Source organism: Loxodonta africana, chromosome 6, assembly GCF_030014295.1.
Source record: "Loxodonta africana isolate mLoxAfr1 chromosome 6, mLoxAfr1.hap2, whole genome shotgun sequence".
NCBI classification, from domain to species: domain Eukaryota; kingdom Metazoa; phylum Chordata; class Mammalia; order Proboscidea; family Elephantidae; genus Loxodonta; species Loxodonta africana.
The window spans coordinates 21,730,709-21,744,381 of record NC_087347.1 but is presented as its reverse complement, the minus strand read 5'-3'; the positions used below and the strand labels follow the sequence as shown (position 1 = coordinate 21,744,381).

Genomic DNA, 13,673 nt, shown 5'->3' with positions numbered 1-13,673 from the left:
TCACATTATATTGAGCAAATCTGCTGCAAAAGACCTCTTTAAAATTTTAAAAAGCAACGATGTCACTATAAGGACTAAGGTACGCCTGACCCAAGCCATGGTGTTTTCAGTCAACTCATATGTATTAAAAAACTGTACAATGAATAAGGAAGACCGAAGAAGAAATAACGCCTTTGAATTGCGGTGTTGGTGAAGAATATTGAATATACCATGGACTGCCAAAAAGGGGATCAAAACTGCCCTGGGAGAAGCACAGCCAGAATGCTTCTTAGAAGTAAGGATGGCAAGACTATGTCTCACATACTTCGGACATTTATCAGGAGAGATCAGTCCCTAGAGAAGGACATCACGCATGGTAAAGTAGACGGTCAGCAAAAGAGTGGAAGACCTTCGATGAGATGGGTTGATACAGTGGCTGTAACAATGGGGTCAAGCATAACAATGACTGTGAGGATGCTGCAGGTCCAGTCAGTGTTTCCTGCTGTTGTATACAGGGTCTCTATAAGTCAAAACAGGCTTGATGGCATCTAACAACAAAAACAGCCAGAAGAAGGAACAAATCTCTCTTGGAGGAAGTACAGCCAGAATGATCCTCAGAAATAAGGATGGTAAAACTTTGCTTCATGTATTTTGGACATGTTGTCAGAAGATACCAGTCCCTGGAGAAGTACATCATGCTTGGTAAAGTAGAGGGTCGGTGAAAAGGAGGAAGACCCTGAATGAAGTGGATTGACACAGTGGCTGCAAAAATAAGCTTAAACAAAGTAACAATTGTGTGGATGGCACAAGACCCTGGAATATTTTGTTCTCTTGTACATAAATAAGGTTGCTATGAGTTGGAATGGACTCGACAGCACTTACTAACAACAACAACATGAATTTGAATTGACTCGACAACATGCAACAAAAACAAGAGTTTTATTATTTTTTTTTACTAATTCACTCATGTTGTACCCGTTCATAAGTTTTCTTACCAAAACAAGGATTCATTATTTGGCAAAGCATTTTTACTATTTATTTATTTATTAATGTATACATAATCAAAACCCATTTATATTCATGTTTTATGAATGGCACTTATTGCAAAGAATAAGAGTTCATGAAATAGAGAATATCCTGGAAAACTGGGATGCAAAGCTTCAGTCCCCATATCCTCAAACTATCTGGTTGCACTTTGCCCTCTAGGGTAATTAATTTCTTGTGATTGGGGATAGTCTACTGCTTCTCAAGGCCAGCAAGGAACGTAGAACAAGATGTCCTTCCATGAAAACAAAACACACTTAAATCTTACATAGAAGAATTACACTTTCGAGTCTGCTCTAATTTCGCCCTTTCAGGTGGTTTTACATTTGAGCAATGAAATGTGAGGCCAGATTTTGTATTCTGTTGCTCTGATATTTCAAAGAGATTTATTTCCTCAGCCATTTTTTTAGGATCTGAAAGATTTTTTTTCGTGCTTGCTTTAGCTCAGCTGAATCAGTATCCTGTGGTTCTAACATATCGTCACAGAATGCTCCATCTAAAAAGAGAAAAGGGAAATGTCAAAATATTTACATACCAAGTATCCAAAGACCAGATGTGTTTAACCACTGGCTGCACATTAGAACCACCTGAAACACTGCTCAAACAAAGTAATATCTGAGCCCCATTTGCAGAGATTCTGATTCAGTTCATCTGGAGTGGGGCTGACTATACGTAATTTTCAATAGCTGGAAATATGGTAATTAAAATGTGCAGCCATAATTAAGTATGAGAATTAATTTACCAATACTTTGGGCTTTGAATCAAATAAGTACACTGAATTTGGGTATTCTTTGTGTACTGAATTTGGGTAAACAAGATATTTATTAAAGTGAGTTACTGTTTGCTCCTTGGGAATCCTTCTGTGCTACAGACTAATGGACATTTCAGAGAATGACCAAGCTGGTAGATTTAGGGAATAATGTTTTTAGTTCCCTTTTTACTCAACCCAAGTGTGGTGTAACTTAAGTTTTATCTGAGGAGGTTACAATATTTGAATCTCACTGAGTCCGTTTTAGAAAGTTTTCCCAGTGGTCTACTTGAGTCTCGATGTATTATCTCCAAGAGCCGACTGTTCAATTTTCAAAGAAATCCTGCAAGCTGGCTGTTGAACTGTGAGCTGAAATTGGCCTTAATTGGAGTATTTACACCGTGGATACCAGCAGATACTATAAAATATGACTTTGTTTTTTCCTTATGGAGAATGAATTGATAAACATATAACATGAGAACAAGATCAACCTAATGAAATTTGATGGAGACTTAAATATTTGTCAACCTCTTAATTTTACAGATGTGGACACGAGCCCCAGAGAGTTTAAGTGACTTATTAAGAAAATTGCTGGTTGAACTAAGAATCGAACGTCGCACACCAGAGCATCCATCACACTATTGTTTGTTGCAAATGCTGTCAAATGTAAGCTCAGGATTTTACAAATAATCATCCATCCAAATGAAAAAACAAAACAAAATTAAACAAAACAATTGCCGTAGAGTCTATTCTGACTCACGTAGACCCTGTATGTATCGAGTAGAACTATGCTCCTTGGGGTTTTCAATAGCTGTGATCTTTAGAAAGTAGATCACCAGGTCTTTCTTCCGAGGCACCACCAACCTTTCAGTTAGTAGTTGAGAGCTTAACCATTTGAGCCATGAAGGGGTCCAAGCATCCATTCACACTGTATTACATTAGGGGCACCATAAATTTGGTGCTACGAAAAAAAAAAATGAGACTGAGTCAATTCTGACTCATAGCTATACTTTAGGACAGAGTAGAGCTGCCCCATAGAGTTTCCAAGGCTATAATCTTTGCAGAAGCAGACTGACACATCTTTTTTCATGGAGCTACTGGTGGGTTTCAATATTGACCTTTAGGTTAGCAGCCAAGTGCTTAACTATTGCACCACCAGGGCTCATTATTTGCTGTTAAGAAGCTAAAATTACATAATGACTATGGCACATCCAGACAATGGAGTGCTATTAATCCATTAAAAAATAATGAGAAATACTTCAATGTACTGAAATGGAAATATCTCCAGTGTTTACTAGAAGAGGAACAAGAAAAGTGCAGGACAATGTACATAATATGCTACCTTTTGTTTGCAAAGAAAGAAATAAGAATATACAAGATTATATTTGCAAAGAAGAAATACTGAAAAAATGAACAAGAAAGTAATAAAGAATGTTCCCTAAAAGGCTAAGAGGGAACAAGAGTAGGAAGGGTAAGATTTCCCTGTGTGAGAAAGACCTCGACAACTGACAGCTAGTAACAAACCACAGTGTTCTCTATAAACATAAACAGTTTCACAGAATTTCAACTTCAGATGAGGTCACACCATGACTGTGATGAGAGCAGGCACAAATAAATCCACCCTGTAATCATCTCTAAAAAAAAAAACTACATAGGAAAAAAAAAAGGTACATTCTTCAACCACAAGGAGTCACTAGGTGGTGCAAACCATTAAGTGCTCAACTACTAACTGAAAGTCTGGTGGTTGGAATCCACCCAGAGATGCCTTGGAAGAAGGACTTGATGACCTACTTCCAGAAGATCGCAGAAATTGAAAACCATATGGAGCACAGCTGTATTCTGAAACACATGGGGTCTCCATTAGTCAGAGTAGAAACTCGTCATTATTATTCAACCACAAACATATTAAAATAGTCTTCTCTCCTGGCTAACATGAGTAACTGCTGCTTTTCAACCATGACAACTCTAGGCCTACTTTGTTCCTCCCACCTCCTAAATAAAAACTATTAAGATTCTTAATTGCTGATTGTCCCCACTTTCTTCCAGCATTTGATTTTGGCCAATGCCCAAATTTGAACATTCCACAGTATAAAATGATAGTTCTGAGACATACTGAAATTATAAATATTAAAGAATACAAAATGAAATTCATAAAAGAAAAAGCAGGTATTAATACCAGCTTGATTTTATTATTATGTAATATAATGAGTTATAAAACTGTATTTTCAATGGGCACAAAAATTAATTGAATGTAAGACCAATTAGATATGAGATAAGAAAGAGATGTGGGAATGGAGGCTAAGTAGAAAAGGTGTATTTGTCCACAAAATTTAATTCAGAACTTGAAATTGTTCTCTAGTTAGAGATAACTGGTCTTTTTTTTCAGTCAATACGAACAATCGGAAGATAAGACTTTGACCTCTTTAACAGGTTCTATTAACTTCATATTTATAATGAGGTGAGTCACATTTTTCTTTAGCACGTAGTCTCTGAACATCAACCATGTACTAGGCACTGTGGATTCAAAGATGAATATGATCCTGGCCCAGCTACTAAGGAGTTTGCTTCCTGGAGGGTGAATACTAAATGTTTCCTTCTCTTTCTCAGTTCTGTTTAGACATCTCTGACCCAGGAAAGCTTTCTGTGCGGCTATCTGATGAATGTCTGTCTCCCACGTATGACTAGCAGCTCCTGGGGGCAGGAGCTACACACACCCTTATAGCCCTAGTGTCCAGCACAACATCTGACACAGGTAGACCCTTCATAAATATTTTTAAATGAATGAATTTGAGCACTCCTTCTCCCTAATTCCCGCAAAAAAGAAGGATTTGCAAAGGGTTTCTCAGGTTTTGAAGGTCTTTTTGAAAACATAAGAACTTATACCTCCATATACCTTGGGAGGCATGTGGCATGCTGGTTAAGGACCATGACTTCCAGTGAGGCTCCTTGGCCTTGAGTTCTGGCTCTATCACTCATTACCCTGTGAGCCTTAGGCCAGTTGACAATATCCATACACCTACAAGGAAGATAGTTAATAGGACCATTATTAAAATTTACGCACCAACCATTAAGGCTAAGGAAACTGAAGATTATTATCATCTTCTGAGTCTGAAATTGATTGAACACGCAATCAGGATGCACTGATAATTTTGATTGGAACATGAATTTTAGGAACGAAGGAGAAGGACCTGTAGTTGGAAAACATGGTCTTCCTTGTAAGTGTAGGGATATTATCCTATCACTGACAGTGTTGTACTTCGGGATAGGTCTTGAAATGTTATTTTCGATAGTAAATGCAATGCTGTTCCTTTTCAAATTGTCATTCCAGGCATAGCACATCATACGATTGTCTGATTTAAAATGGCCGATACCAGTCCATTTCAGCTCATTAATTTCTAGGATTAGTGATTTTATGCATTGCATTTCCTTTCTGATGATTTCCAATTTTCCTAGGTTGATAATTCGTACATTCCATGTTCTGATAGATATTTGCACCTGTTTCTTCTCATTTTAAGTTGTGCCACTTCAGCAAATGAAGGTCCTGAAAGCTTGACTCCATCCATGTTCTTAAGTTGAACTGTACTTTGAGGAAGTAGCTTTTTCCCAGTTACCTTTTGAGTCCTTCCAACCTGGGGAGCTTGTCTTCTGTCACTGTATCAGACAACGTTCTGCTGTTATTCATAGGATTTTCACCAGCTAATTCTTTTCAGAAGTAGACCACTGGGTTCTTCTTGCTATCCTGTCTTAGTCTGCAAGCTCTACTGAAACCTATCCTCCATGGGTGACCCTGCTGATATTTCAATACTGGTGGCATATCTTCTAGCATCACAGCAACGTTCAAGCCCCCCGCAGTACAAGAAACTGGCAGACGTGGGGCAACGAACTTATAGAACAGAGTAAAACTTCTCCATGGAGTTTCCAAAGAGCAGATGATGGATTCGAATCGTCAGCCTTTTGGTTAGCAGCTGAGCTCTTACCCACTGCACCACTGGGGCTCCACTTTTTAAAGATACTCTATTTCAGATGCCAGAGAGATGATGAAATACTAGGGAGAACTAAATGACCTACCTATCACCTGCTTAGAAGTATTTTGTATTTCCTGTCAATAATATCAAAAGCAATTTATTAATGTTGTTGTTAGCTACTGTCAAGTCAGCCTCCAAATCGTGGTGTTGCCAGGCACAACAAAAGTAAATGCTGTCTGGTTCTGTCCTATCCCCAAGATTGCTTGCATACTGGACTATTGTGATCCATAGGGTTTTCAACGACTGATTTCTGGAAATAGATCACCACATCCTTATACCTAGTTCTCCTTAGTCTGGAAGCTCCACTGAAACCTGTTTAGTATCACAGACACAAAACACCCTCCACTGACATAGGGGTGGTAGATGCACCTGAGGTGCATTGACTGGGAATTGAACCCAGGTTCTCCTGCATGTAAGGCAAGGATTCAAACACTCAATCACCATTGTCCCCTTAATTCATTATTACATGCCGATATATTTCATCCTACTTGTGGGTCCTTGACCATTCACAATTAAGTTACCTTTAATGACGACAGCTCGCAAATTTGCACTGATATCCTTTGTGATTCCCAAACGGTGCCAAGGATCATTGGAACCATTGGAAAAGATGATTTTGCTTCCTGTCACATTTAAGCCACCATAGTACATGTTGGTGGACATAACACCCTGAAACACTGAATCGTTATTGAACTTAGGGCCAAAGACATCTGAACACTTCTTAACAAAATACCTGCAAAGAAAATGAGACAAAATTGTAGGTGCCAGATAGCTGACTTGAGGAATTGATGTGAAGGCAACAGGTTTGGTTTAGGTTTTATCTATCTACCTACCTACATATCTACTTCTCCTATGACCTCCTCTAGAGGTCCTTTAGTGGTTAAGCATGGAAGAATGTGGCCACCAAAGTATTTACCTATTTGGACCCTTAGTCAACACATCTAGGGTCTCAATGAGGAGACTGTAGACCCCACGGGATTATATTTCCTGGATGCTACCTAGGGCTTCAGAACAAGAAGAGTAAAAAAATCAATTCTTTGCCTTACCACTGAATCCACGCTTTTAACTAGACTAGTAACTATTGTGGGAAGAAAAAAGCTCAATGCATAGCCTGCCTGCCTGCCGAGGAAGAGAGCAGAGACGGTAAGAGCAAAAGTCAGACATCAATTTAAACTTCCCTCTAAATATGGAGGAAAAAATCCTTGCAATCATGGTTTCTATTTACAAACAGAAGTTAAGGCAGAGCCTTTACCTGGTAGGCAATCCAGTGAAGGAGGAGTTCTTTAAATCCGTGGTATAAAACCAGCCAAATTCATTGCAACATTGATATAACCATTGCCTGCCTGGAAAGCAAAACATTAATTAACTTACTCAGAAATGATATTTTTGTCGATGACTAAATAAAAGCTTTAAAAAATTTAAGTACTCTAAATTACATGCTTCTTATGACCTTCTAAAAGGAATTTAAACTTATTATTATTAATGTTATTTTTAGTCATGCCCAACATCACCACACCAAGAATGGAATCTGTGTGCAAAGATCAGGAGATGCTGGTGAAGACCCCACATGCTCCTGAAGTAACCTTTTCTCATTCTCTCCAGGGCCATCTCTGTGAGCACCACAGGGCTGTCCCACTGTCTGTCCTTTAGTCCCAGCCTCTGCTGGGAAGACGCTCCATTGTCTCTGCATCCCCCTCTATCTTCTCCCAAGGATCTCCCAGGCCCTTCTCCGTGAAGCTTTTTGAAAGCGGGATGCACACTTGACGCTTTTGTCCCTCACCATCTCTGCACCCTCACTCACACTGTGCCTGCAACTTCTCCCCCAGGTCATCAATATTGGTAGGATTAGTAAATCAAATTGTGGATAATAACTTAGAAGTTTGGTTCATTGAAATTTTAGCAGCTATATAAGGATTCACACATCTTTTAGCAATTTAGTTAACGACTTTAAGAACTATTCATACTAAAAATACATTGAGCTGTAGTTATGTTGTATTTCAAACAGACTAGTGAAAGAAAGAAGGTTCCTAGGTTATACAAACAGTCTGTGCTCAGTTTGAACTCACCCTGCAGACCCACAGAAGGGAGGACTGGAGATCTCTTCTACAGAGATCAGAGCCAAGAAAACTTTATGTTGCACTTCTGCTGTGTAACACGGGATTTCCGTGAGTCGAAATTGACTCATCAGCTACAAGTTAGGTCATTCTAGAGTGCAACCAGGTTTAAGAACTCTTCTATATAGAATTTGAAGTGGGGCAAGATATTTTCTTGGCATCAGTGACACTTAAACGTACTAAGAGACATTTTTCTTTATTCTGATTCTTGCAATTCTGAGAATTTGATATTTCTGCCTCTCTGATTAAGTGATTTAATCTGTGTTATGTCCAGCTCCTGCATTCATTCATTCTCTTTTCCCATCCTTGAGTAAAACTCTTAGATCTGGTTCTTTTGTAATTCATCATGAAGGCTAACACAGTCTCACAAGTTGCAGAGTGTTTAATGCATGTTGTGCTCATATTTCTCAACCCCCAAAGGAAAATTTCTATTTCAGCAGATAACACTTTACCTCTTCTGTATTTATTCGTTTCAAAAGAAAAGTCAGAGTACTCTTCAACATATTGCTTGTAACTTGCAGGGTAACAAGGGTAACCTTTGTTCCTGAGCATTGTATTCATAATCCTTGCATATCTATGATATGGTGAACCCAGTGAAGTATTAGTCATCGTCTCACAAAATTCATCAATGCTCATCTTACGCATTATTCCCTGCAAAAAACAGGATTCCAATTATGTTTAAAATAATATGCATGGAATAGCTTTTAGCTCAAAATGGACTTCAGCTCCAAGAATAATATTAAATGCTTTAAATGATTGCTTTTAATGCAAAAAGGTGCGAACATTCTTTGGTGACTTTGGCCTGGATATCAACCCTGAAAAATATCAACTCACCTGAGTAGATTGCAGAGTCTATTAGAAGTGAGTCATATCCCTTTTTTAAGACACATAACTAATAAAATCATTTGCTTTAATAAGGGCGTTTGGTATTCAGCTTAGTATTTGGTTTGTAAGAGTTTACAAATAAAGAAGCTTTGATTAATCATCTGATATTTTGCCAGAGTAGTGCTAGAAAGTTTGGAAGGTGTAAAAGATGAGAACCAACCTTTTGGAAAAATCTAGTCAAAGAAGACAAGATACATACAATATGAAAACATTAATGAGCTACTCTGCGGATTCTGATAGAGGTCAGTGGCTAGAATCTTGAGAGAAGACTTCTTGAGGATGTAGGAATTGAGGTGAATGGGGAACGTTGTGTAAGATTTAAATAAATAGAGATAAATAGAGTGCAATTGTATGTTTTCACTAATATGAAGTACGTAGAATACACAAATGTATAGAAAATAAAGTTTATTAGTGATTACCAGGGGAAACAGAGACAGAGAAAGGGGGGAATCATTGTTTAGTAACAGAGACTTTTTGTCTGTGGGTATGAAAAATTTGACAATGGATATTGGTGATGGTTGCACAACGTGATTTATGCAATTGGTTTGATTGACTTGTACATGTGAAAAATGTTGAGTTGGCAAATGATATGTTCTTTGTATTTTTACACCAATAATAAAAAAAAGTAACATAGAAAAGTGCATTTTAAGCAAGGGGACCAACAGGTCTGAAGAAGTGGTTGCAGGGAGGTTCAATGTTTAAGAGGATGATCGAACATGCCTGGATTTTGACCTTGAGTTAATTACTCACCCGTCTGAGCCTCAGTTTGCTCATGTGTCCAATGAGGACAATAAAAATAAGATTTTCAGAAAAACTCATAAGACTGCTGTGAGGATAAAATGGAAACAGCCCTTAGGATAGTGCCTACAACAAAGGTCATTCAATAAAAAGCAGCAGTGTTATTTTAACGAATATTATACTTCTTCTTTTTACATTTCCTTTCATTGTGATAAGTACATAGGTAAGGAAACATTTATCACTACTACAATCTTCACATGGACAGTTCAGTGACATGAATTATGGTCATCATGTTGTTCAACCATCTCCATAATACTGTTCTTACTTAGTCAAGAGAGGTATTCCACAAGAAAAAAGTGGAAATAAGTATTGACTGTAAAATGTGGTTAGAGATGAAACTCTTTAACCTAGAAAATATGGAATAATAAGGACTCATTCGAAGTTTTGAGCAGGTTAGTAATTTTCTAAAAAAGACACTCAAAAAGAATCAGTCCAGGGGGAGGGGCTGTGTTGTATTTATGGGAGGTTAAGAGATGTCCTAACATTCTGTTACTGGCAGACTCATTGACTTCAAGACATCCTTTCATGTAGGAATATCCATCTGAAATGCCACAGTCTACCAATAAAGGGATTTGGGCAGAAATGCATGACTTTTCTCACCTCAGTTGCCAAACATCATAAAATTCCATTCTTAGCTATTCTTTGAAAGAAAAATGTTTTGTTAATAATATACTAACTATGGAACTGGGAGCATCACTTCTACACACCCATTGTAACAAGGATATGATGTTATTTGACAGCGTGATATATCTGTATCAGGAGTTTTGAGAAAGGGTTTGCTTTGTTTTGGTTTTGGTTTGGTGAAACAGAAAGGAAAGGACCTGACTGTAGCATACTCCCACTTAACGGACCATACCGATCTAATTCGGAAGAAGTGAAATGTCTACACAGCTAAGCGGTACCTCAGGACTTTGTCGGGTTGGCAGAAGCTGACAAATGAAGCTCAGCTTCCCTAAGTCCAGAAGAATTCAGTAACTAGTCCTCACATTAACTGCAGACTCTGGTTTGGCCACCCTACTTCAACCAGCAACTGCCAAAAAATAGAGTTAGATCCTGTGAAGGCTGGGAAAGGCTCTGTATTACGTTGTGCTTGATAATTCTCTCTACACTCATTATTTTGATTCATCCAGCAGGAAAGGGCTCTGGTAAACAATTATTATCTCCAGGGGAAAGGGTCTCAGAACTTGCACAGAATTGAAAAGTGCCCCAAATCAATTTCCTATACTTTTGTACAAGAAAAAAAAAAGTAAAAAAGTACCCTGGGCAGAGGAATGTACATCATTTGTCTGCCCAATTAAGTCAGTGCAATATTTAAACTGAAGCCACTGTGGCAAGACAAACGCAGACACACACACTCACACACACACACACACAGAGTCCTCAACTTTTCTCTCTAATCTGAATGCTTAAGTTTACGTTTGAGTGATTATCAATATCAGAGGAATAAAGGCCCTGAGTATGAAAGTTTTTAAAGGAACAATAAAACAATATTTCATGTTTGCTAACTTTTAAAACTAAAAAAATTTTGTTTTGATGAAGGTCAAGTCTGTTGGTGTAATTTATTTTTTAAATTATACTGTCTGAATTGCCTATGGATTTAGGAACCCCTTTTTTTTAGTGCCACATTTAGAGTCCCTGGGTGGTGCAAATGGTCAAAGTGCTCAGCTGCTAACCAAAAGGTTAGAGGTTCAAGTCCACCCAGAGGTGTCTCAGAAGAAAGCTCTAACAATCTCCTTTCCAAAATCATCTGTTGGAAAGCCTATGGAGCACAGTTCTACTGTAATAAGCATGGAGCGGCCACGGGTCAGACTGACTTGATGGCAACTAGTTGGTTCAACGCTACATTTGCACAGAAAATCTGCAGCCGGGTACTGTTACAGGAAGGGCTGCTACAGGAACTGAATGTAATGAAAGAAAATGCAATTAGCCTTTATTGACTCTTTTTTTTTTTTTTAAATGCTATAGGACTTTTCTATTTTGGGATTATGGGGAGGGGTAAAGATGGACATAAATAATTTGTATAGTAGATAGAGTCTTCAATTTCATAAGAATCACCTGAGGAACTGACTCATGGTTCCCACTCTAGAGGCTTGGAGGTGAGTCCAAGGGATCTACGTTGTTAATGTACACTCCAGGTAACTATGCTGCAAATTGTTCCTCATGACAATTTAACAAATTCTGGTAGAGCCGAGCCCTCTTTGATGCTGACATTAAAAGCCAAAACCACCTTTCACCTTGTGGCCTATATAGGGGATTTGGTTTGATTTGCTTTAGTTGAAGATTAATTATAAAGTGACATAGATTTTCAGTGTTTGCTTGAGCAAGGAGAAAAGTCTGCAAAAACCCCTAATTTGCTGAGGGTCACCTATGTACATGGCCTCACGTTATCAAAGAGATAACACAATTTATTCATTTCTACCAGGGTCTTCAGAAGGAAAACATCCAAGTTCATACCAGAGTTGTATATTAGTTCAGGAAAAAGAAAACCACAGAAATTTCAAACCACTCACCTCCCCTTATGACTCAAAAAACTCCCAAACCTGCTGCCTTTGATTTGATTCTGACTCATAGTGGTACCATAGGGTTTTCCGGGTTGTAAATCACTACTGAAGCAGACTGCCACATCTTTCTCCCTCGGAGCCACTGGTGGTTTCGAAAGGCTGGACTTTTTGGTTTGCACTCAATTGCTTTATCGAGTGTGCCTACAGGGCTCTTTAGCACATAACTATCCTCCAAATCTAACCTTGATCTGTTCTCAGAATAAAACGTACATTTTATGTAAGAAAATTCCATGCTGTAAAGATATTAATTTGTAGTTACCTATCCAAATATTTCTAAGAATGCTCTGAGATTTCAGTCACAAAGCAAAAGGTAGAATAAAACCCCTTATAAATATCAATAATCTAGAAAAGGGAAAAAAAATTAAGCATCAAAGAAAACTGTTTATCCTTGACTGAGCCTTTCCCAACACTTCCTAATTCCGAATCACACTTCAAGAAATTATTGCGTATGATTCATTAAATCTGAAAGGCAACAAATGCTGAGGGAAAGAACCTGGCTGGTAAACATTAAGGTTTGAATTTTAATGACCATGTGGGCTTATATAAAGGTCCTCCCAGGAAAAACACTACTGTGCCATCATCTACAGAACAGTCTCACATATTGGCTCTGCCTCATAATGGTTTGTGACACAGGTCAGTTACTTGGCCTTTCTAAGCATCAGTTTCGATATCTTTAAATATGGAGATAACAATGACCAACTATGGGAGTGACTGTCAGATTAAATGATATAAAGTGAGTGCACCTATCCTGTAGAGTACTGAATCAAAATACCAGCTCAATAAACTTGATATTTCCCCATAACAGTGAAAACATTTAATTTAGGGGAAAAAATGGGGGGGAAAGAAGAAAGGAAGGAAGGAATGAACGAAGGAAGGAAGGAAGGAATGGATGAAAGAAGGAAGGGAGTGAAGAAGGAAGGGAGGGACACAGGGAGGGAGGGAAGAAGAGAGAGAAAAGCAAGTGAGGACAAACTAGTTTATTAATTTAGAGTCATTTTTCTTAAAGAAGTTAAGAAAATGTAATATGTATTATCACAGTAGATAATACATGGGTTTCAGTCAGAGAAAATCACTTTGAAACTCTAACTCAACCCCTTATCCTTGAGACTTTAGGCAAGTGATTTAAAGCTTTGCAGGCTGGACTTCTCATCTGTAAAACAGGACTAACATAGAGATGCTGTGAGAGTTTCTGGGAGAAAAAATATAAACTAGTTAGTATAACGTGTAAGGCAAGATAAGCTCTTCGTCTGAGGCAGTTGTTACTAATATCATTATCTTATAATTATCATTATTATTCATTAATAATACTGAAAGGGCAAAGCCACCGGATGTTCATTTCTAGGCAAACTTATTGTGATACAAGTTCCTTAAATTTGCAAAAGATCAAATAGCATGTTCTTGGCCTTCTGAAATAAATATCTACCATCCTCAAAAGTAACTCTTTAACTGTTTTCAGATCTTTGGAGGTTAGCTATATAACATTTGGGTTTTATATCCTGCAATGATTGTTGTGTTCGCTGAG

At 38.0% G+C, this 13,673-nt stretch overlaps 1 protein-coding gene across 1 annotated transcript in view; it reads right to left on the bottom strand.

Moving 5' to 3' along the window:
• Positions 1 to 902: 902 nt before the first annotated feature.
• The window catches only part of LOC100668227 (putative serine protease K12H4.7), a 44,062-nt gene continuing 31,291 nt past the window's right edge, over positions 903 to 13,673 (bottom strand). The window contains exons 6-9 of the mRNA XM_023543043.2: positions 8,360 to 8,558; positions 7,046 to 7,136; positions 6,318 to 6,526; positions 903 to 1,519 (exon numbers count right to left, since the gene is read on the bottom strand). Coding sequence (XP_023398811.2) covers positions 1,410 to 1,519; positions 6,318 to 6,526; positions 7,046 to 7,136; positions 8,360 to 8,558 — 609 coding nt within the window. The 3' untranslated portion in view covers positions 903 to 1,409. The remainder of the gene's footprint in view (positions 1,520 to 6,317; positions 6,527 to 7,045; positions 7,137 to 8,359; positions 8,559 to 13,673) is intronic.